Source organism: Musca autumnalis, unplaced genomic scaffold, assembly GCF_047663935.1.
Source record: "Musca autumnalis isolate F117 unplaced genomic scaffold, ASM4766393v1 scaffold_2, whole genome shotgun sequence".
In the NCBI taxonomy this organism is placed as follows: Eukaryota; Metazoa; Arthropoda; class Insecta; order Diptera; family Muscidae; genus Musca; species Musca autumnalis.
This window is the reverse complement of record NW_027411755.1, coordinates 236,360,297-236,386,629: the sequence shown is the minus strand read 5'-3', so window position 1 is coordinate 236,386,629 and position 26,333 is coordinate 236,360,297. Positions and strand designations below refer to the sequence as shown.

Below are 26,333 nucleotides of genomic sequence, written 5' to 3'. Positions count from 1 at the left end.
TTGAATTAGGTTCCTTTTTTTATTTATTCTTTTACTGGAGCAAAACAAGCAACAGGCTGATTGTGTTTAAATAAATGAAAAAGGACAACCTAGTACAAATTTGTATCATTTTTTTTTCAAGCAGAAACCGCACAACCGGTGTGAACCCTTTTAAATCAATTACCGTTATTTAGCAAAATTAAAAAAATAACCCCGATGTCACCGTTAAAAACTTATTAACGCCGTTCTGTTATTCCATATTTCTTTTTTTCATATCCAACACCGCCGTCATTGCTCGCTCTCCGAGAACTTTTAGTATGGCTCGGTGGTTCTTCTTCGCTGGCTAGAATTATTTTATTTTTTTATTGAAAAGGAGAAGAAAAGCGAAAAGTAGACGAAATCCAATAAGAATTTTATTGAAATTCCAAGTGTTGTTGGTCGGTTGGTATTTCGGTCATATAAATAGCGCCAAAGAACGACATGAAGTAGTGAAGAATAGAAAATAAATTAAATGTAAATAAGCTCAAATTTTATTTTGGTAAGTTGAGAAAACAAAAAAAAACCCAAGCAGCAAACAAGATTGACAAGAATCAATATGAGAATCAAAAAAAATGTTGGAACCCCTTTTTCTTTTCGTGCGAACAAAAAGTGTTGGTGGAGCTAAAGAACGAAAAAATAAATTCATATTTTTTGACATGGGAGCGAGCTGCTGAAAATAAAAAGTGAAAATTCGGAAATTGGTCGAAAAAAAATATAAAAAAGAGAAGCAACAAAAAACACACACACAATACTACAATCCTACACACAAGTAGCACCCGATGAAGAACCAAACGAACGAACACAGAAAAAGAGAAGCGCAAAGGAATTGATGATAAGCAGCAAGCAGTGAAAGGAAAAATAAATGAAAACCAACCGTCGTTGTGTCGTGAATGTTTTAATAATTTCGTGAATATGTGTGTGACGGTGTGTTTGTGCGCGGTTTCGCTGAGGCAGAACAAAAAAAAATTGTTTGTGCATGTGTTTGAGAGTGTGAGTGCGCGCGCGAGTCTTTTGAAGAGTGTCGCCCGTACATCGTCGTCAACAGTGTTGTCAATTGCAATCGAAGTGGATGCACGGATTTCAAATAGTAGTCTGATTGGAAATCGAACGATCTTGTTGCGATGTGATGTATAAATAAGCTTTATTTAATAGTGGTCTCCTACTTTAGAGGAAAATATGTAATACCGGTGTATAGTACAGTATTCGGACTGACGAACGCGGTAGGTTTAGTTACCGAATTCTTTACTAGATTTTGTTTTAATGTCTATATTGCCAATATTTTATTAATTTACAACAACACAATAATCTTTTTTATTATAATGATAGTAGTTTCCATAATCAGCAATCATTTGTGGATGAAATGGACACGATATGCACCATCTGCTTATTGCTGAATGACATAAGCAAGTGCAAAAGTGATTATGATCTTCCTAAATTCAAATTGTATCTACAGATAGCAAACAGTTCGAAAAGTTTCTATGAAATGCGATATACAATGTAGTATCATGTTTATATTGCTTTTTCACTTTCTTTTACGTACATTTGTTTGCTTAATCCACCGTGATGCCCGTGTTCGATTGCCAGACCAATAAACATCACATTTTCAATTATACCTCAGCGTAATGTTTTCAACATTTCCTGAGTATTTCAGCCATTAGAAACATCTCTACAAGTGGTGTCGTAAGAAACGTCTTTCGGACTGTGCTATAAAAAGTGTGTTTCAAATCATTAAGCAAATATTAATCGGAAATCAGAGAAGTCTCCCTTGTCCCCTCGGGGAACATACATATGCAGCCCAATAAATAAAAACTAGTATATATGTATTTGTTGTGTAAAACATTCTTGTTTACTTACCTTCCTACAGTCGACAATTATGATTGATTAAACCTTCATGATTTTTTAATGTTTCCTTTAGTTGATTTTTCACAGTACAATAAACACTTGTTGGATTTTCGTCCGACTCAATAACATTAATGAACTTATCATACATCTCTTTAGAAGTTGTTCTAATCCACTGCAACACGAAAACCAATCGAAATGTATTAATAATTTATGGTAAATGGAAGAAATTCTTTAAATATCATTTGCAAAGAAATGATCAACTTCTTACCGGTATATTCAGAAATTGATATTTTTAAATGAAGCCACATCCCCATGTATTGCCATAGCATCCAGACAGTGAATCAACAAAATTTTCAGAGTGATGAATGTATTCCTCCTACGACAAGGTATCGAAAGACTGAAAAAAATACAATTTAAGAAGGTACTTCCATACTTACATTCTAACAGATGGAAATTTTGTTTGATCCGGGCTTAACACAGTTTTTCAATGAGGGATAGTAAAGTTTTATCGCTTTCCACAGGAATCTTGCATGACAGTATTGAACTTATTCTTTGCAATCTGGTAAATCTACACGACAATTGTTGGGGCTCAGATTTCGATTTGGATCTGGATTGAACTTAACATACGAACTTCTCTATAGAAGTTGTTCCAGTCCACGGCAATATGAAAATCTCCTCTATAATTAACACATATGGACAAATGACTATTTTCGAAGAAAGTTCCTGTTCCGAAAAAAGATCTTAAAATATTGTTTGCTTAAAAATGATAAAATTCTAACGATTATATTCAGGAATTGGTCTTTTTAAATGGCGTCATGAAATCCAGATAGTGAATCTACAAACTTTTCATAGTCATTAACTCTGTGATGAATGTAGTTCTCTTCCGCTAAGGTATTGTAAGCCTATTATTATTATTTTTTGTTAATGAAGTAAAGTTCCCTTTGATTTTTCGGAAGGACCATGTACACTTATTTAATACTTGTTCAAACCCTCCAAAACTCACTTACATCGGGACATGATTGGACATCTTTCCAACCTGTAGTGGAATTCTGTAACCCTTTTTTTAGTATCAATGAAAAGTGTCAATAAAAGTTGACAGCAGGATTTAGCAAAGGCTTTATTTTGGTTGTTAACTTACCGAAAATTTTCGTTAATTACCGAAATCCAGTGTAAAGGAAAAATAGATGACATTTGCAATAAAATGTACATTGGCACAACTAAGAGAGCACTGAATATTAGAATGTGAGAACACAAAATGGACATAGAGAAGAAAAAAGAAGTAACAGCTCTAGCCCAACATGCTCTGAACACAGGCCACGCAAGAGATTTTGACAACATCAAAATATTAGATAAAGAGAGAAAAGAAAAAAGGAGAATGTTAATAGAAAGCTTTAGAATACAACAAAACATTGGACGGACAATTAATCTAAAAGAAGACAATGACAAGTTATGGATTTGCAATAACGTAAACGAGCTGTGATGTTAGTTCTTCTATTGTTTTATATGTCTAAATAGTATAGATTCAATGTAACGCGTCTTAACATCATAATATTGTAAGTGGAACTCTGTTTATATTCATCGTGTTTTTGTATAAAATGTAATTGTAAAATTTTATTTTTTATTAAATAGACAATTCCCTTGAAAAAGTCTCAAAATAGCGACGAAACGTCGGGATGAAACAGCAATAAATCTTTCCCTTTATTTGCTTAATCAGTCAAAGGTCGAAAAGCTAAACAACAACATAAGGATAAAAAAACAAAATTGGCCAAAAATAACACAATAACCATTTTTATTCTTCCGATATTTGTCGGTACAGAATTCCACTACTGGACTCGTCAATCGGCACGGCAATGGGTTTGCAATTAACTTCTGATACCATTTTTCTACAAACGTTTTTCCAGTTCACCGCATCTCAAAAGCCAATCAGAATATCTTCCATATTGCAACCCAAAACACCTATTATATTGACAAATAACTAGTTTGAGTTGTTCCAGTCATTCACATTCTTAACCACCGTCTCGCTTACTTATTTACAAACCCATTAAGCCAGAAATGGGCCTCATCGCTGAACAAACAGTGCACGAACATACATCCCTCACTGGACGTGGATTTCAGAAATAAAGTGTATGTATTTGGCCCCTCAGTGAATCGCACTACACAAAGATGTAAATATACAAGATGGGAAAGCTCAATTGTGATAACTTTATCACAAGATGGGAAAAGTCAATTGTGCTAAAGTGTCGATAGATGGAGTTACAATATCATAACAACATTCTGTTAAGTAGATAGTGTACGAAAACTGTTCCTCAGAAATGAGACGGCATCCATTTTTGTTTTTTAATAAATATAAAAAAAAACAATTAGCTCATTTTTACTAATTAAATCAGAAATGAAGCGATGCACGAAGACATGCTAAGAGATTTCGTATGTACCCAGGTCTTAAGTCTTTCCATGATGAAATTCTAAACTGTACTTAACAAAAATAAAATGATGACAAGACACGACTCACACGTGATATCTGTAACTTTTTCAGTGGAAAAGACGTTTCTCACCCTTTGTGATGATACTGTTAGCAGATTAGCAACACGTCTCCCAACATTCTCTTGGTACATTTCGAGACTCCTGGTATTGTAGGTTCCTTGATGGGTTTGCCTCTAAAAGGGAATAATAAATCATGTGAGAACGGAGTTCTATTAAAGTAAATGGGAACAATTAGTTTCCTTTTGTTTATGAACTCTGTACTAACTCAGTAAAATTAATTGGAAGTAGTTCAATGTAGACTATTTCTTTCACGGCATGTTTTGATGCAGTTCTAACGGAGTCGTGAAAAGGGCACTCCATTCCCCACATTTTACGTGCATTCAGATGCGATCCAACGAATGACATCCATTTCTCACATTTTAACTGCATCGGATGCAGTTCAATCAGAGTCGTGAAAAATGCACTCCAATTCCTTACATTTTAACCGCATTAGTATGCGATCCAACGATTGACATCAATTTTTCACATTTTAACAGCATGCAGTTCAAATGCCGTTCTATGGGGGCTATATGACGACGTGGACCTATACCGACAAATTTCAAGTGGCAAATTGCATACACCCAAGGAATACTAAATACGAGGATAAAACGTTGAAAATACCGAAAATCTGGTGGTAACGTTCAATTGTGGCTACATGAAGGCGTGGATCTATACCGACATATTTCAGGTGTAAAGTTGTATACACCCAAGTTTCAGCCATTTCGATCTGAAAACGAGGCTAAAATCTCCAAAATACGGAAAATCGTAAGGTACAGTTATATGGGGGCTATTAAAAAAAGCATGGCTGCTCAAAAGGTCGTTTTTTCACACGAAAGAAAATAAAATACCATTTACATCCTAGGAGTAATACAAACTTCCATATAAAATTATAAGCTCTATCTTAAAAATTACGAGCTGTATCTTGATTTCAAGAGACGGACGGACATGGTTATATCGACTTAGAATTTTTTTGCTGATCTAGAATATATCGTCACTATAAATGCCCAATGACGTAACCCACAAAACCAAAACTTTACAGCATGGTTTAATAATAAAGGTTAGCCAAAGCTTTATGTCAATTTAAATTTTTTCATTTGAGTATGCCTAAAACTTCAAAACAATATAAACAAACTGTGTATGTGTGTGTGGTGTTTGAATAATATGCTAAACAATTTTAAAAACAATCGAATTCAATGATTTTTAAAATTGTTTTTAGACCATTTGCATTGAAACAATCAGTTAGTTGATCATATTCACAATTCGATTATGTGGAGAAAACATAACTCTTCATTAATTTTTCTCGTTTTTTATAAAATGCTCAAAAATGCATTGTAAACAAACTCACTTGTTGCTTTTATTTTGAAGTTTTAGGAATTCAAGAAAAACAAGGGTTCTATAGATATTTTTCATTTAAATCTACCTCTTTACTTATACCATGCTTTACAGGAAAGCAACTACTACGATAACTTTTTTCCTTTTGGTCTGTTCCAGAACTGCAAGAATCTACTAATTTTTACTATTTTTTCCGATAACATAAAGGAAAAAATGTTATCGTAGTAAAAAATAGTAGCTTCTTGCAGGTTCTGGAACAGAGCATTTATGTTATAGAAAAAATAGTAAAAATTAGTAGCTTCTTGCAGTACTGAAAACCATAATATTATAAATATTTTGATATGTTACAAACGAATGACAAATTTAATTATTGTTCTGTTCCAGAACCTGCTAGAAGCTACTATTTTTTACTACGATAACATTTTTTCCTTTATGTTATCGGAAAAAATAGTAAAAATTAGTAGATTCTTGCAGTTCTGGAACAGACCATATCATGGCCGAATAAGAAGGTGTTACATCGATAACAATAATCGGGCCATTTACCACACCAAACGTCAATTGGTCTGTTCCTTTACTTTTGAAAATGTTAAAACCGGCAAAAGTAGTAAAAGTTGTAAACTGCTGCCATATGAATTGTATTGTGTCTAAAGCGGGGTACACACGATCAGTTTTGACTGTCGATTTTTCGGAATTATCGATAACAGTCCAACAGTCCAGCATGACTGATAGAAGTGAACGACCACACTGACAAGCAACCGATTATTTGAGCAAAACTGACAGTCAAAACTGATCGTGTGTACCCCGCTTAAAGTAAAGGAACGCATTTCGAGTAAAAAGTGGTAAAACTTTAAGATTCTTGCACGTAAAGGAACAGAGCTAATATTTGTTCACAATAATGCATGACTGAATTGTTTGTTTATAGCCCGTTTCCACGGTACGTCGTTCGTTCTCTATTCGTTGTTCGACCCATAACTACGAATAAATTACTTATTTCCCCACACAAAATTCTATGAACGAACGACGATTTTTCTACGTTGTTCGATTAGAAATACTCTCTGAACGACGAATAAGTATGTCCCATCCCTAACAAATGAGAGAATTTATCGAAAAAATTAATTATGACATGTCTAAATTCAAAATTGAAAAATTTTGATGAAAACACAAAAATTTTTAGAAAAAAGGAACAGGATGAATTGAAGTTAATGAACTAAACATTTTATATAGATGCAGAGGGAAGATGGATGTGTTTCCTTCTTAATTCCACACACATTTCTTGTCCATTAGTTCAAAATCGCGTAAAAAATCAGACACAAAAAGGAAACAAATAACAGGAAGTCTGTATACACAAACATTGTTTTGACATGTCTCTCTTTAATTTTGAAAATAGAAACATATAAAAATATATTGAAAATACAGAATTATTCGGAATTTATGGAAAATATGAATGAAATGTGTGTAGTTAAATATAAAAGATACATTTGAAGCAAAGTCTATTGCTTTTCCTATTCATTTAGTGTATATTTTATGTGTTTTCGGTTCAAATTTTCGTGAAAACAAGGAAACAAAAGTGAAGGAAATTTTGTTTATGTTTCTGTTAATTACGAATGGTGTCGTGGAAACGGGTTAATTCGTGTACGTCGTTCTGCAGGCGAACAACGTAATTGAAACGCTCGTGTGAACATGACATTACATTGGCTGAATTGTTTGTTTACAATTTTGGCAACTAGTGTGATAATCAGCTGTTTTCGCCGTTGTACCTTTATTATTGTGCCATCGACCATATATTATGGTGGAGGGCATAGAAACGCGTTTAATTTTCTCTTCGCCCATTGACAACACTGATCTACGATTGTTGTTTTCTTTCGTTTTGATAGTCCATCTCGGTGTCCCGTCCGTCGTCGTTGTAGTAGTAGTGGCAGTAGTCGTCGTCGTTTGGGTTGTCAGATTTTGGTTGTTTTTGTTAATATGCGATGAGATAGAATGGGATGGTTTATAATTGGCGGGGGAGGCAGGAGAGAAAGTCGCATCACCACCTCTCGACGTTTTTCAAAATTCTTTTTTTTTTAGATTTTTTAATATTTGTGTTTCTTAGCGTTCAGATAGATTGACTGGGAGCGTGTATCTGTCGCTGTCAGTTAGGGCGGGGTGATGTGTGGAGGTCCACTTTGTAGGGGGTGGTTGGTGGTGATGGTGTTGTTAGTGGTCAGCGTTTTTTTTGTTTGCCTATCGTTGTTGTCGAGCCGAGTAAAAAATGTTTATTTGTTCTTTAACTCTGAAGACTGTCTTGCTTGCATTGTTAGTGTTGATGCCAATGGAGGAAAAGGATGCTGTATTCTTAAACATCCGTGTTTCTTTCGATGTTACTGTAATATTGATATATTTTGTTAGCATCTCCTTCTACGCCCACCCACACAACCTTTCCTCCCTTCTTCGTCCATTAATGATGCTTGGTGACGTTGTTTTTTTATTTTGACGAATGACACTGACTCTTCTACATTTGACCAAAAACAAAAACATTCTGTGATGTGTGTGGGAGTGTAATTAAGAAATAAAAACAAACAAAAAGCCTATGCATCTTTTTGTGATGTTGTTTTTTATTTTTCAATAGGAGGAAAAGGGCTATAATGTTTAATTTGTTATTATATTAGCTTTTGTTGTTAAATATGCATTAACATTTAGGGCCTGTTTGACTATGTCGAAAGAAAATGATTGCGAACGAAAAACACCTAAACTTTGGTTTTCATGGCAATATTGGCTTTGTGTTTGTTTTAAAACAACTACAAAATGTAAAAATCATACACGAGTTTAGTTGTTTTTCTTTCGTTTGCATTTTCGTCAATCCTTCAGGTGTGCGATCTGCGATCTGTCAAACCGCAAAACAAATGTAAAACTAAAGCATATCATTAGGCGCATATTGCTCGTCGGTGTAAATACGCCCTATGTGACTTACTGAAGAAATAAAACATAAATAGAGCGTTAAATACGTAAATATCTTAAACTAAATGGAAGAGAATGTCAAGATTTATTTCGAAGACGATAATAAAAATGATTACTAAAATTATATCATGTCAAGATTGTTTAACCCTTAACCCATCTTACAACTAAAAACATCTAAAAAGTTAAAGAAAGCTGAAATAGATGTTAAAGAAATAATACGGAGAATGTCAATGACTATCTCGAATACGATGATAAGAAGGAGGTCAGGTTCGATCCCCTGATAAGAATATTATGAAATAAAATCGCCAGACACTAAATCCTAAAAAACTACGTGTGTATATTAAAAGGTTTCCAACATCTTATGATTCTCTATGATTCTTGTATCCAATCAATCTCATCATTACTCCTCAATTTCAACAACAACAACAACTTTCATTTCATAATTTGTTTCGTTTTTTTGCATGCGTTTTTCTCTGCTTTATTTTCCAAAACAACAAAAAAAGGGTAATTCAGGCCCATACATATACTAACGCCCCCACTAACAACTGCGTGCCGCATCCTGTACGCTGTCGCTTTTGTTCCAACAGCGCTCTGTTGTGTTAAATTTCTTTGAAATAAATCCAATCAAACAAACGTCATGTTAAAATCTCCTTCCAATGCCCAGGAAATACGTTTACCGCGCCCTGAGCAACACAACAGCAGAGCTCAGTCGCCCGCCACCATGGACGCTCTGAAGACATCATTTCTACCCAATCTAAGCATGGATCCCGCCCTTGTATCGACCACACATTTTTGCCCCATGTGTGGCCAACAATTCGAAAGTCCCCAACAGGCAACGGAACACATGCATCTGTGTCATGGTGGTCTAAGTGTTGTGGCTGGCGTGGGTGGTGGCAGTATATTGTTGGCGCCTCATCATGTATCTGCCAGTATGTCGGATTCATTGAAAATCGATTACCCATGTCATAGTTGTGATGAAAAATTCGGCACAGAACAAGATTTGGATGATCATCATCGGTTGATGCATCAGGCCCCGGCCTTTTTGGCACGTTGTCCTGCCTGTAGTTTTTATGGTATATCACCGGCCGCCTTGCAAGGAGCCAATGAGTATAAGTGTATTCATTGTGGTTCCGTGTGTACAGCTTCCGCCCTAGCAGCTAGTCAACCAGGTTATGAACCTCAGACCCCCGAACATATGCCAACAATGGCGCCGCACGATATGAAATTATCAAATCACGAGCTGTTGCAGCGTCAATATCAAGAACAAGTGTCCATATTGCAACAACATCAAGAGCAACAAGAACAACAGCAACAACACTTGCAGCAGCAGCAACAAGAACATCTGCAGCAACAACATCAAGAACAACAACAACAACAGCAACACCATCAACAGCGATCCCACCATCAGCAGCAGCAACAGCATCAGCAGGATGATAGCAGCCCACATGAAAGCGTCCAATTAAAAGTGCCACCGCTAACAGTTAAACTGAATAAAAGTGTTAATGGTACTGCAACTGTGATTCACCCGCATGTGATAATCAAAGAAGAACCCCTTAATGGTGATGGTATGGAAGGTTCACCAACATCGGTACCCGTCTATACCATCCAACAAAATCCAGGTGCTGCCACAAGTGTTGTGGTTAGTTCTTCGCATGATCACTCTTCAGCCGTCCTTAATAATCAAGCAAGCACCATAACAACAACAGCAATAGTTGGGGGTGTACCCAAAGTGCGTCATAAGTGTCCCGACTGTCCGAAAACATTTAAAACCCCTGGTACATTGGCCATGCACCGTAAGGTGCATACTGGAGAAGCAGAGTAATGTTGAACAATTTTTTTCATTCTAATTGTTATAATTAAATTTAACTATATAATGTTTTATTAAATCGTTATTTTTAGCGGTTTTAGCACTTGTTTCAATAAGACGAAGCTATGTTTAGAGGATTTTTAACGACTGTTTTACAATAATCGTGGATTTTTAAACAATTTGTTAGAACGTGGATTTCTAAGGATATTTTTCAAAAATCTTTGATTTTTTAAAGATATTTTTGCAAAAATTTTGGATTTTTAGGTAATATTTTTTAAAAATATTGTTTTTTTTTTACAAAATATTTTTTTTTAAAAATCGTGGATATTATTTTTAAAAATATTTTTTCAATAATCGTGGATTTTATAAGCAATATTTTTCAAAATCGGGGATTTTATAGATAACATTTTTCAAACATTGCGTTTTTTTTAAAAATATCGTGGATTTTTTTAAAATATTTGTTTAATAATCGTGGATTTTTTAAAAAATATTTTTTTATTAATCGTGGATTTTTTAAAAAATATGTTTCTAATAATCGTGGATTTTTTTAAAAATATTTTTTAATAATCGTGGATTTTTTAAAAAATATTTTTTATTAATCGTGGATTTTTTAAAAAATATTTTTTATTAATCGTGGATTTTTTAAAAAATATTTTTTATTAATCGTGGATTTTTTAAAAAATATGTTTCTAATAATCGTGGATTTTTTTTAAAAATATTTTTTAATAATCGTGGATTTTTTAAAAAATATTTTTTAATAATCGTGGATTTTTTAAAAAATATTTTTTATTAATCGTGGATTTTTTAAAAAATATTTTTTATTAATCGTGGATTTTTTAAAAAATATTTTTTATTAATCGTGGATTTTTTAAAAAATATGTTTCTAATAATCGTGGATTTTTTTAATAATCGTGGATTTTTTAAAAAATATTTTTTTTAATAATCGTCGATTTTTTAAAAAATATTAATAATCGTCGATTTTTTAAAAAATATTTTTTTAATAATCGTGGATTTTTTAAAAAATATTTTTTTAATAATTTTGGATTTTTTAAAAAATACTTTTTTAATAATCGTGGATTTTTTAAAAAATATTTTTTTCAATAATCGTGGATTTTTTAAAAAATATTTTTTTCAATAATAGTGGATTTTTTTAAAAATATTTTTTTCAATAATCGTGGATTTTTTAAAAAATATTTTTATCAATAATCGTGGATTTTTTAAAAAATATTTTTTTCAATAATCGTGGATTTTTTAAAAAATATTTTTTTCAATAATCGTGGATTTTTAAAAAAATATTTTTTTCAATAATCGTGGATTTTTTAAAAAATATTTTTTTCAATAATCGTGGATTTTTTAAAAAATATTTTTTTCAATAATCGTGGATTTTTTAAAAAATATTTTTTTCAATAATCGTGGATTTTTTAAAAAATATTTTTTTCAATAATCGTGGATTTTTTAAAAAATATTTTTTTCAATAATCGTGGATTTTTTAAAAAATATTTTTTTCAATAATCGTGAATTTTTTAAAAAATATTTTTTTCAATAATCGTGGATTTTTTAAAAAATATTTTTTTCAATAATCGTGGATTTTTTAAAAAATATTTTTTTCAATAATCGTGGATTTTTTAAAAAATATTTTTTTCAATAATCGTGGATTTTTTAAAAAATATTTTTTTCAATAATCGTGGATTTTTTAAAAAATATTTTTTTCAATAATCGTGGATTATTTAAAGAATATTTTTTCAAAAATCGTGGATTTTTTAAAAAATATTTTTTTCAATAATCGTTGATTTTTAATAAAATATTTTTTTTAAATCGTGGATTTTTAAAAAAATATTTTTTCCAAAATCGTATTTTTTTTAAGTATATTTTGGATTTTTAGGTAATTTTTTTAAATAGTTTGTTACAAAAAATTTTTATGTAATATTATTTCAAAAATAGTGTTTTTTGTAGACTTTTATTTTTAAAGATATTTTTTTAATAATCGTGGATTGTTTAAAGAATATTTTTTTTAATAATCGTGGATTGTTTAAAGAATTTTTTTTTTCAAAATCGTGGATTATTTTATAAAAAAATATTTTTTCAATAATTGTGGGTTTTTTGTAAAATATTTTTTAATAATTGTACAATTTTTAAAAAATATTTTTTTCCCAAAATCGTGGATTTTTTAGAAAATATTTATCAAAATCCGTGGATTTTTTGAATAATATTTTTTTAAAAATCGTGGATTTTTTAAATAATATTTTTTCAAAAATAGTGGATTTTTTAAAAAATATTTTTTAATAATCGTGGATTTTTTAAAAAAATACTTTTCAATAGTCGTGGATTTTTTAAAAAATATTTTTTTAATAATCGTGGATTTCTTAAAAAAAATATTTTTCAATTGTCGTGGATTTTTTAAAAAATATTTTTTTAATAATCGTGGATTTTTTAAAAAAAATATTTTTTTAATAATCGTGGATTTTTTAAAAAAAATATTTTTTTAATAATCGTGGATTTTTAAATATTTTTTTTGAAATCCTGAATTTTTAACGAATATTTTTTTTTCAAAAATGGCGTAATTTTTAATATTTGTTCAAAAATCTTGTATTTTTAAAAAATATTTTTTCAAAAATCGTGGATTTTTTTTAAAAAATATTTTTTCAAAAATCGGATTTTTTAAAGAATATTTTTTTCAAAAATCGGATTTTTAAGGAATATTTTTTTTTTTTTTTCAAAAACCGTATTAGGATCCCAGATTCGAAACAAGTGCTAAAATCAACCCTATGTAGTTTGGATGTTCCATATATAAAACAATTTTTGTTATATAAAAATTTTTAATAATATTTTGATCTCTTCCCAATCAACAAATCTCAATATAGCCTCACACCGAAAGAACGCCCCTACACATGCTCATACTGTGGCAAGTCATTTACACAATCGAACACATTAAAGCAGCACACGCGCATACACACAGGTGAGAAACCCTTTAGATGTGGCTATTGTGGCAGGGCGTTCACAGTCAAGGACTACTTGAACAAACATTTAACAACTCACACGGGTGAGAGAATATAATTTTTTCAAATGAAAACTCAGATATAAACTTCAGTCAGTCAATCAATCAATCTCAGTTATCAATCAGCCTCAGTCAATCAATCAAATCTCAGTCTCAGTTTCTCGATCTCCCAAAAATAAAAAAACAACAAATCAACTTCTTTTATTTTCTTTGTAACAAAAAAAAAACAGAACGAAATTCTAAAACAAAATCTAAGCTGCTCATGCAATGTTTTGAAATTATGCACAACAAATTTGGTTTTAATTTCTGCAAAACAAAATTCACAGTCACACAAAAAAACGAAACTGAAAATTTTTTGTTAAACCACTTCCAAAAAAAAAATAAAACTACTTCAGATCATTTTATTGTTTGAGCTAGCTCTTTTTTCCATATTAACCGCATTTCAATAATCATTGATGGCAAAAATTATTCTTGTGACTCAAAAAGCATTTGCAAATTCCATGTGTGGCTGACTTCCGTATCGACAGTTGCTTTGTGTATTTTAAACTTCTTTAAAATATTTCAGTTGCACACTCACTTGAAAATGCAGCTAAATGCATCAGAAATAAAAATGATACGTAACGCATAGCTTTGCAGTTGTTAAGTACAACGGCGTTAAGAAACATAATACTTTACAGATTTGCAGTCACTTGTAAAGCAACTGACGATACGGGGGTTCCGCCTATTTTTTCCCCCATTTTCTTGTTTGTCGTAACCACTTACAGCCATTACTCTCACCTTCCATACTTCTTCGTTCGTTATCACATCACCCACTTACTTCCGTCTCTCTGTTTGCATCAAGCAATTCAGTTCCATCATGCAAATGTCTTTTTTAATAATTTCCCATTCGATACCAATTGTTTTTTGTCCAAGAAGCAACCACAAAACAAATATTTGAGTTTCATTTTAAAATCAGCCATTCTTTGTCCGTTTTGCATTTAAGTATTCTTTAAAATTGTATTTACGAAAAAAGTGTTTTGAAGTGATTTTTTACAAAAATACTTGAATTTTTTTTTTTTGCAAATTTTATGTTTTTCAAAAAGTCCAAAAACCGAACAAAAACCGAACAAAAACAAAAATTAAAACTAAATTACGACAAGAATATTTATTTGCAATAAAAAAGTCGTCTTACCATTTACTTCACCTCCACAACCACCACATCAAGTCTAATTTTAATTTATCAACAACAAAAACAAACTCATTGCCATTAATTAATTAACAAAATAAGGTTTTATGAAGGCATTGTTTTAAGTATTAAAAATATATGGGCAACTTTTTTCATATCAGATCATCAGAGGACTCTACGAAATTTTTTAAATCTTGGATTTTTTAATAATATTTTTAATTTAAATTTCAAAAAATATCGTTGATTTAAAGAATATTTTATCTCAAAATAGTAAATTTATTAAATAATAGTTTATTTCAAAATCTTGCATTTAAAAAAAAATACTTTTTTGGAAAACTTGGATGTTTTAAAAATATGTTTTCAGAAAATGTGAATTTTTAAACAAATATTTTTTTCAGAATTCGTGGATTTTAAAAAAAAAAATTCAGTAAACGTGATTTTTATAAAAAAAATTTTCAGAAAAACGTGAATTTTTTGAAAAATACTTTTTTCAGAAAACGTGGATTTTTAAAAAAATATTTTTCAGAAAACGTGAATTTTTTGAAAAATACTTTTTTTCAGAAAACGTGGATTTTTAAAAAAATATTTTTTCAGATAACTTGGATTGTTTAAAGAATATTTTTTTTAGAAAACGTGGATTTAAAAAAAATATTTTTATAAGAATCGTAGATTTTTAAAAATTATTTTTATAATAATCGTTGATTTTTTAAAAAAAATATTTTTATAATAATCGTGGATTTTTTAAAAAATATTTTTTCAATAATTGTGGATTTTTTTTAAAAATATTTTTCAATAATCGTGGTTTTTTTAAATTTTTTTTCAATAATCGTGGATTTTTTAAAATTTTTTTTTCAATAATCGTGGATTTTTTAAAAAATATTTTTTTAATAATCGTGGATTTAAAAAAAAATTATAATAATCGTGGATTTTTTAAAAAAATTATAATAATCGTGGATTTTTAAAAAAAAATATTTGTTTAATAATCGTGGATTTTTTAAAAAAATATTTGTTCAATAATCGTGGATTTTTTAAAAAATATTTGTTAATAATCGTGGATTTTTTAAAAAAATATTTGTTAATAATCGTGGATTTTTTAAAAAAATATTTGTTAATAATCGTGGATTTTTTAAAAAATATTTTTATAATCATCGTGGATTAAAAAAAATATAATAATCGTGGATTTTTTAAAAAATATTTTTATAATCATCGTGGATTAAAAAAAATATAATAATCGTGGATTTTTTATAAAATATTTGTTGAATAATCGTTTATTTTTTGAAAAATATTTTTATAATAATCGTGGATTTTTTAAAAAATATTTTTATAATAATCGTAGATTTTTTAAAAATATTTTTATAATAATCGTAGATTTTTAAAAAATATTTTTATAATAATCGTAGATTTTTAAAAAATATTTTTATAATAATCGTAGATTTTTAAAAAATATGTTTATAATAATCGTGGATTTTTAAAAAATATGTTTATAATAATCGTGGATTTTTAAAAAATATTTTTATAATAATCGTGGATTTTTTAAAAAATATTTTTATAATAATCGTGGATTTTTAGAAAATATTTTTATAATAATCGTTGATTTAAAAAAAATTTTTTCAATAATCGTGGATTTTTTTAAAAAATATTTTTTCAATAATCGTGGATTTTTATAATAATATTTTTATAATAATCGTGGATTTTTTAAAAAATATTTTTATAATAATCGTGGATTTTTTAAAAAATATTTTTATAATAGTCGTGGATTTTTAAAAAAATATTTTTAAAATAATGGTGGATTTTTAAAAAAATATTTTTAAAATAATGGTGGATTTTTAAAAAAATATTTTTATAATAATCGTGGATTTTTAAAAAAAAAATTTTATAATAATCGTGGATTTTTAAAAAATATTTTTATAATAATCGTGGATTTTTAAAAAAATATTTTTATAATAATCGTAGATTTTTTAAAATATATTTTTATAATAATCGTGGATTTTTAACAAAATATTTTTATAATAATCGTGGATTTTTAAAAAAATATTTTTATAATAATCGTGGATTTTTAAAAAATATTTTTATAATAATCGTGGATTTTTTTAAAAAAATATTTTTATAATAATCGTGTATTTTTAAAAAAAAAAAATATTTTTATAATAATCGTGGATTTTTTTAAAAAAATATTTTTATAATAATCGTGGATTTTAAAAAAAAAAAAATATTTTTATAATAATCGTGGATTGTTTAAAAAAATATTTTTATAATAATCGTGGATTTTTTTAAAAAATATTTTTATAATAATCGTGGATTTTTTAAAAAATATTTTTATAATAATCGTGGATTTTTTAAAAAATATTTTTATAATAATCGTGGATTTTTTAAAAAATATTTTTATAATAATCGTGGATTATTTAAAAAATATTTTTATAATAATCGTGGATTTTTTAAGAAATATTTTTATAATAATCGTGGATTTTTTAAAAAATATTTTTATAATAATCGTGGATTTTTTAAGAAATATTTTTATAATAATCGTGGATTTTTTAAAAAATATTTTTATAATAATCGTGGATTTTTTAAAAAATATTTTTATTTTTTTAGAGACCTGCAGTTATCTGAAGTCGTACTGCAGAGATACAAAGCGGTTAGCAAAATTATCAGAGAGGCTGAAATTTTTGTTAGCATGCAGAAAATGTGGACTAATACCATCACATATTTCAAACTCAACAACAAACTCAAAAACTCTATTCACAAACGAAAAAATACTAAAAGAATTCTCAAACATAGAACAAAAATTCCACTTGAAACTTCTGAACATAGAGATTAAAGAAACAAATCTAATCATAAAACATACCAAAGTAACTATAAATCAGCTTAAGAAAACATTAAAATTGACGATGCAGTTGGAAGAATACGACAATTTCATAAAGAGACAACACACAAGATATCTTTTTCTAACATCTAACGACAAAAGGAAGCATACATCAAAACTGGAAAGATTGAAACTAAAAGGTATGGAAACATATGGTCTCAGTTTTAACCCTTCGTGGTTCGTCAACAACACAAACATTACATTCAATCAAGAAAGCATGTGGTTATTGTCATTAGGTCCAAAATTTGCGATCCCCATTAACAATACTACTTTTTCATCAGTTCAACTGATAGCAGATCTTGAACAATGGGTACAAACTTTAGCAGACGATAGAGAAAAGGACATATTAAGAACAAAAATTACAAACAGAATATTAACATACAAAAGAATAAATAAAATAAGCCAAAAAGACAAATTTATACTCAGAATTTTTGAGGAAACCAAAAAGATCTTAAAAAGACACAAGGATGATATCATAATTACGAAAGCCGACAAAGGCAACAAAACGGTTATAATGTACAGAGAAACATACAAAAAAGGAATGTGCAACTTATTAGAAGATAAAACTACATACAAGAAAATAAGATCAGATCCAACACAAAAATTACAGAGAACAAATAATAAGATTATTACGGATTTACACAAGAAAAATTATATAACGCCACAAGAGAAATTTAAATTAACAACACATGCCTCCAATGCACCAAGGCTTTACGGTCTTCCAAAGGTGCACAAACCAAATATGCCACTAAGGCCAATATCGTCGTCAATAGAAGTCCCATGTTACAAGCTTTCGAAACACATTGGCAACATTCTCCAAAATATAATTTCAAGAAATTATAACATTAAAAATTCATTTGAATTAAAGAAGAAGCTGGATGAAATTACACTTGACGACAACGACATTTTAGTATCCTTCGACGTGGTATCGTTATTTACAAACATACCGATTCATTTAGCGATTAAGAATATAATGACCAACTGGACAACCATAGAAAAGCACACAAACATTCCCAAATCTCAATTTTTAAAAATATTGCAATTCTGCCTCAACGACAACAATTATTTCATGTATGATGACAACTTCTACACGCAAATATATGGCATGCCAATGGGCAACCCCCTATCTCCAACAATTGCCGACATTGTTCTAGACAGTCTTCTAATACAAATCACAGATGATCTTGAAAATCAAAACATAAGGTGTAAATATTTAACAAAGTACGTAGACGATATGTTTGCAATAGTTAAAAAAGGTGAAGAATTGAATATATTAAAAGCACTAAATGGCTATCACACAAAACTAAACTTTACGATTGAGATGGAAGAGAAGAACTGCATACCTTTCCTAGACCTAAAAATACATAGAGTTGGAAATAAATTACTTACAGATTGGTACACAAAACCTACAGCATCAGGACGAATAATGAATTTTCATTCTACACAACCCCTTCAACAAAAAATCAACACTGCCAACAATTTAATAAATAAAGTGTTAACTCTTAGTCACGAGCAGTTTAGAAACAAAAATATTACTAAAATCAGGGAAATACTCAAGGAAAATGGTTATCCGAACACGATAATAAATAAACTATTAAACAAATAATCATCCCAGAAAGTAAAAGAAAACGACACATCTGGTAACACCAAATATTGTAGCATACAATTCATACCCCGACTTACAGAAACAAATCTAATAAGGCAAATCATAAGCGACAACGAAATCAAATTAGCACACAAACCATACCAAACAATATCCACATTATATACAAGAACAAAAACTAAAATAGATAAACTCGATCAGAATAACATTGTTTACGAGATAAAATGTAAAGGGAACGAAGAAGAAGAATGTGGCAGACTGTATATTGGAACAACAAAAAGGAGCTTAAACACGAGAGTAAATGAACACAGCAATGACATACAAAAAAGAAAACAAACAACAGCGTTAGCCCAGCATTGCGTAGAGAATAACCACACAGCTGACTTTGACAACATAAACATTTTGGATAAAGAGAAAGTGGAGAATAAGAGATATACGTTGGAGAGTTTAAGAATACAGCAAAAAATGGATCGTGCAATAAACAGAAAAGAAGATAAAGATAACACCAATGCAATTTACACATTAGCAATATTTTAGTCGTATTTAACCCTCTGTGATTACTAGTAATAAGGAACACTGTGATATTTTATTTTAATTTTTTGATTATTTTTGCATTTATACAATTAATTGTTTGTGTTGTTTTATTTATTTTTTAAAACCAAAAAATTTTTAATATATAAATGTAGAACTGACGAGAAATTACTTGTAAGTACAATTTTTCTTATTGCTAAAGAAACAGTGTGGAATACGAAAACTAATTATTGTATGTATGCATATTTATGTCGTTGCCAGATCAATAAAAACTTATCCCTGAGGAAGTTGGAAAAACCCAACGAAACGTCGGATAAAATAATGAAATAAGTAATTTTTATTTATTTTTCATTGACAAAAAAGGACCTTATAGCCCAATAAGACACACGTCTTAAAATTAACACAAAAAAGATTCAAAGGTCGATAAATCTTTACAAAATATTTTTATAATAATCGTGGATTTTTTAAAAAATATTTTTATAATAATCGTGGATTTTTTAAAAAATATTTTTATAATAATCGTGGATTTTTTAAAAAATATTTTTATAATAATCGTGGATTTTTTAAAAAATATTTTTATAATCGTGGATTTTTTAAAAAATATTTTTATAATCGTGGATTTTTTAAAAAATATTTTTATAATAATCGTGGATTTTTTAAAAAATATTTTTATAATAATCGTGGATTTTTTAAAAAATATTTTTATAATAATCGTAGATTTTTAAAAAATATTTTTATAATAATCGTAGATTTTTAAAAAATATTTTTATAATAATCGTGGATTTTTTAAAAAATATTGTTATAATAATCGTGGATGTTTTAAAAAATATTTTTACAAAAATCGTGGATTTTTTAAAAAATATTTTTATAATAATCGTAGATTTTTTAAAAAAAATATTTTTATATCGTGGATTTTTTAAAAAATATTTTTATAATAATCGTATATTTTTTATAAAATATTTTTATAATAATCGTGGATTTTTTATAAAATATTTTTATAATAATCGTGGATTTTTTATAAAATATTTTTATAATAATCGTGGATTTTTTAAAAAATATTTTTATAATAATCGTGGATTTTTTATAAAATATTTTTATAATAATCGTGGATTTTTTTATAAAATATTTTTTTAATAATCGTGGATTTTTTTATAAAATATTTTTATAATAATCGTGGATTTTTTATAAAATATTTTTATAATAATCGTGGATTTTTTATAAAATATTTTTATAATAATCGTGGATTTTTTATAAAATATTTTTATAATAATCGTGGATTTTTTAAAAAATATTTTTATAATAATCGTGGATTTTTTATAAAATATTTTTATAATAATCGTGGATTTTTTAAAAAATATTTTTATAATAATCGTGGATTTTTTATAAAATATTTTTATAATAACCGTGGATTTTTTATAAAATATTTTTATAATAATCGTGGATTTTTTAAAAAATATTTTTATAATAATCGTGGATTTTTTAAAAAATATTTTTATAATAATCGTGGATTTTTTTAAAAAATATTTTTATAATAATCGTGGATTTTTTAAAAAATATTTTTATAATAATCGTGGATTTTTTAAAAAATATTTTTATAATAATCGTGGATTTTTTAAAAAATATTTTTATAATAATCGTGGATTTTTTAAAAAATATTTTTATAATAATCGTGGATTTTTTAAAAAATATTTTTATAATAATCGTGGATTTTTTAAAAAATATTTTTATAATAATCGTGGATTTTTTAAAAAATATTTTTATAATAATCGTGGATTTTTTAAAAAATATTTTTATAATAATCGTGGATTTTTTAAAAAATATTTTTTCAATAAACGTGGATTTTTTAAAAAATATTTTTTCAATAATCGTGGATTTTTTGAAAAATATTTTTTCAATAATTGTGGATTTTTAAAAAAAATATTTTTTTCAATAATCATGGATTTTTTTAAAAAATATTTTTATAATAATCGTGGATTTTTTTAAAAAATATTTTTATAATAAACGCTGTTTTTAATTTTTTTATAATAATAGTGGATTGTTTAAAAACATTTTTATAATAATAGTGGATTTTTTTAAAAAATATTTTTATAATAATCGTGGATTTTTTTTAAAAATATTTTTATAATAAACGCTGTTTTTAATTTTTTTATAATAATAGTGGATTGTTTAAAAACATTTTTATAATAATAGTGGATTGTTTAAAAACATTTTTATAATAATCTTGGATTTTTTTGAATACCACTATTTGGATGTTTCGAAAAATATTTTTATAATAATCGTGAATTTTTTAAAAAATATTTTTATAATAATCGAAGGCTTTTTAAAAAATATTTTTTCCATAATCGTAAATATAAAAAAAAAAATAATAATCGTGAATTTTTTCAATAATCGTGCATTTTTTAAAAAAAAATATTTTTTCAATTATCGTGGATTTTTTGAAAATTTTAATAACCGTGGATTTTTTTAAACAATATTTTTTTTTTCAATAATTTGAATTAAAAAAATTTAATAATTTTCAATAATCAATTTTGTTCAATTATCGTGAATTAAAAAAAAATTAAAAGTGGATTTTTTAAAAAAATATTTTTTCAATAATCTTGGATTTTTTAGAAAAATATTTTTTCAATAATCGTGGATTTTTTAAAAAATACTTTTTCAATAAACTTGGATTTTTTAAAAAATGTTTTTTCAATAATCGTGGATTTTTTTAAAAAATATTTTTATAAAAATCGTGGATTTTTTAAAAAATATTTTTATAAAAATCGTGGATTTTTTAAAAAATATTTTTATAAAAATCGTGGATTTTTTAAAAAATATTTTTATAATCGTGAATTTTTTAAAATATATTTTTATAATAATCGTGCAATTTTTAAAAAGAATATTTCTTTAATAATCCTGGATTTAAAAAAAGTAATTCAATAATAGTGGATTTTTAAAAAATATTTTTCAATAATTGTGGATTTTTAAAAAAATATTTTTTAATAATCGTGGATTTTTAAAAAAATCGTGAATGTTTCAAAAAATATTTTTTCAATAATACTGCATTTTTTAAAAAATGTTTTTCAATAACCGTATTTTTTTTAATATCTTTTCAATAATAGTGTAATTTTTAAAAAACAAATTTCCAATAATCGTGGAATTCTTTGCCTGTTCTTGTAATAATTTCCGTGATGAATTGCATAAAAACCTAACCTTAAAACAATGCCTTACATTAAACCTTTTTTGTATACATCTTGGAGCGATATTTGTTAACAGTTTCATTTTCAATCCTGTTAACAATATTGCCAAACTGAAAGAAGAACGTACTAATAATAATTTTCTTATTTCTGTGTTCCCAATTCCAGGCGAGAAACCTTTTCAGTGCACCTATTGTGAAAAGGCGTTTAGTGTCAAAGACTATTTAACCAAACATATACGCACACATACTGGTGAAAAGCCCTATACATGCCCGTATTGTGAGAAACGATTTACACAGCGTAGTGCCCTAACGGTGCATACAACCAAGTTGCATCCACTCTAGGAAAGGCCTAATGGGGGTGGGAGTGGAGGAGGAGGTGGTGGGGGTGAGAGAAGAATCCCAGGTGTGAGTTCAAGGGATATTGGTAATGTTGGTGGCGGTGGTGGAATTGTAACATCAGTGCGAAACATTGTTGCTGGTGGCAGTGTTGGCGATAGTAGTAGCTGTGGTGATGCTGAGCAGGATGATGATACCGATGATAGCCACCACATATTGATTAGCCGGAACTCTGCGCACCAAGAGTTGAGAATACCCACAATGGCGAGCCTAAATCGCACAACCGTTGTGGTGGACAGTGAAACCCAAACAACGTTGCCGGAGTAATTTGAAGAATGTCGTCCACTCACGTCTGAACCACTCACTCAAACTTCCCCCGCCCCCTATTCTCTGGCCGGTTTTTGTGTTACTTCATTTAACAAAATATGGGAATTGTGTAATATTTCTTTACGAAAGAAACAAAAGAAGAAGAAACAAATAACAACAAAAAGAACGAGAGTAGTTTTATAATAATATTATTTTTTTTAATAAAACAAATTCGCTTATATTTTTTTGTTATAAAAAAATAGTCAAAGTTTAAAAAACAAAATAAGAAGACACCCTTTGTTAACTACTATTATTAATAATATTACAATACAAGAACAACAACAGCAACAATCATAATGAAAAGAGTTCTCTTCAATATTTTTTCTCACGAAGTTTGGAACTCTTGGAGAAAGAAAAAAAAAAGAAATGTTTTATTAGACTTCACTCGTATATATGATAAGCGTAATGATAAAAAACAACAAAAAAAAACATGAAAACAAAAACTAAGTAAAAGAAAACGTTTTATCTCCTTGATCTATAGCTTAAAAAAACAAACTAAATTAAAAGTAAATTAAAAAAAAGAAAAACTAAAAAAAAATTTAAACAAAATTTTAATTTTTTCACCACTTGTCAGGTCACTCATAGAATTTATTATAATTTTTTAAATCTTTTTTTATAAAAATATTGTTAAACTGTAAATGCTGTTATTATTGTAATTTTGTATTTTCATAAATTATTTATTTATACTATTTTTATTATTTGTTGTTCTTTGATTGTTGTTTTCGATTTTTTGTTTGTTTTCCTTAGATTTTTATTTTCTTGTTTAAGACATACACCATGTGACATTTTTCTGTTTTCTTTTTTAATATTAAATTATTATTATTTTGTTAAAAAAACTATTAAATTAAATTTTTAGTAAAAAAAAAACAAATTAAAAAGAAAAATTAATTATTGAAATTTAATTTCAATGTTGCTGATGATAATCGTTTTTTAAATAGTCATAAAAAGAACTCATAAATCGTGGTTTATTATTTTAATTTTTTTATTTCAATTTTTTAATTTCCTCAAACAAAGGAGTGTGATGATGTTGATAATGAGTTTTTTATTTAGAGTACAGACACTTGAAATGTCTCAATGTGAGCAGGATCTCGGTTGGTTTTTACAACAATTTATATATTTTTAAATTTTTTTATTATTATTAAAAAAAAACTATAGCTTTATATATTTAACATTTATTATTATTATTTTGCTTTTATTTATTATTTAGTAATTTTTTTTCAAATTATTAAAACTTGTGTTTTGTTGTTTAATTTTATTCTATTTTTATTTTGCTTTTATTAACCCTAAATTAATAACAAATTTTGTAAAAAATTTCAAAATGAAAGAAACAAGTTTACTCAAAAAAACAAAGCATGTTGTCTGATAATAAAAAACCAATTATATTTCTAATTTTAAGAAGAGTATCAGAAAAAACAAAAATTTGTGATATTTAAAAGGTACTACTAGTGCTACCGCTCTGCTTAGCTTTCTTCTTTTTTATAAATAATAATTTAAAAAACAAACAAAACAAATAATCTAAAATGTAAACTTTTTGCTACAATTTAAAAAAAGTACTAACCATAATAAAACAAAACAAAAACAAACAAAATAAGAATGCCTCTTTTCACAATAACCAAAACAATGCATATTTATTCTTCTTCTTCCGTATATATAAGTTTTTCTTTTTATAGTTAATTTGTTACAGTTTTAGTTACAATTTTTCTCCTCAAAACTATGTACATCAACATTTTATTTCATATCAGTTCTATGACTATTTGGATTGCATCGCTTTTGGAAGAGTATACAAAAAGTTATTTTTATTAAAGACATGTAGTGGGATTTTTTAACGCATTTTTGGTTACCGACAAAAGTCCGTAAAATTAAAATACTAATAGCTACGGTAATTAACGAAAGTTAGCAACCAAAATAAAGTTGTCCCTAAGACCTACCTAAAATATAGTACACACTGACAAGCAAAACTGACAGTCATCGAGGTCTATTTCGTGAATATTAAAGACTAACTGACAAATTTCTTTTGTAATCTCTAAATAATACCGTATATATTGTATTTCAAACGTTTTTAGCTAAATAAAAGTTGTTTTTTGCCGGAAAATTGTCCTAAAAGTACGTTGACTGTCAGTTTTGAATGATACTGTGTACTCCCCTTAAGCAACAGTCATGGTGCAAATACACAGGTAGCCGCATCGGCAATTGTTGGCAACATAAGATGTCAAAATTTGACATCAATTCAATGCAATTGACACATTATGTTACCATCAGCTGGCATGATAATGCTACCTGTATTATTGTACCATGGCAACAGTGTTGGCAACTTTTATTCCTACGGGGTTCATCACCGAAATTTGTGTTCTACAGTGAGGCTGACTTCCGAAACGTCAGTTGCTTTGTATTCGTGCATGAAGGGGTTCTTAGATCGAGTTCCCCACTACTGCAATAAAATTACTCTAGTACTCGATCTAAGAACCCCTAGTTGCACGCACGAATACAAAGCAACTGACGTTTCGGAAGTCAGCCTGACTGAAGCTGGAAACACATACAACGTTTGGGTAAAGTTTTGTGTCGTTTTGGCCGTTTTTACACTGTTGGGCATGATGCCGGAAAATTCAAATTCATTTGAAATATATGCCGACAAACAGATAAACGCTGGACTTTGGTATCGTCGTCGCCCTGTTGTTGTTTTTTTCTCGACACCCAACGCAAAACTTTAATCAAACGTTGTATCTGTTTTCAGCTTAAGAGAGAAAACACTTTTTGTTTTATTGTTTTTAGTTCACAAATTCAATCTTTATTGCTCTATAGTAAATTCCACTCATATGACATATCAAATTCAGAGTTGACAT

At 27.7% G+C, this 26,333-nt stretch overlaps 1 protein-coding gene across 4 annotated transcripts; it reads left to right on the top strand.

The window, feature by feature from the left end:
• The first annotated feature begins 243 nt into the window (after positions 1-243).
• Cf2 (Chorion factor 2) lies at positions 244-23,936 on the top strand. Of its 4 annotated transcripts, none has more exons than XM_073971071.1 (4): positions 244-517; positions 9,153-10,467; positions 13,318-13,496; positions 22,958-23,936. In XM_073971071.1, exons 2-4 carry the CDS (start codon positions 9,287-9,289, stop codon positions 23,131-23,133), a joined length of 1,536 nt encoding a protein of 511 aa, XP_073827172.1. In that variant the 5' UTR covers positions 244-517; positions 9,153-9,286; the 3' UTR covers positions 23,134-23,936. The 4 variants fall into 4 exon arrangements, with proteins under 4 accessions (XP_073827172.1, XP_073827174.1, XP_073827173.1 ...); XM_073971073.1 differs by having other exon boundaries at positions 257-517; positions 13,318-13,412; XM_073971072.1 differs by having other exon boundaries at positions 269-517; positions 9,314-10,467.
• Positions 23,937-26,333: the final 2,397 nt, after the last annotated feature.

Bases quoted from the DNA above. Each gene is read 5' to 3' on its own strand.
- Cf2 (XM_073971071.1), top strand. From the start codon at position 9,287: ATGTTAAAATCTCCTTCCAATGCCCAGGAAATACGTTTACCGCGCCCT. The intron at 10,468-13,317 runs GTAATGTTGAAC...ATCTCAATATAG, and splicing joins GTGCATACTGGAGAAGCAGA to CCTCACACCGAAAGAACGCC. The intron at 13,497-22,957 runs GTGAGAGAATAT...TCCCAATTCCAG, and splicing joins ACATTTAACAACTCACACGG to GCGAGAAACCTTTTCAGTGC.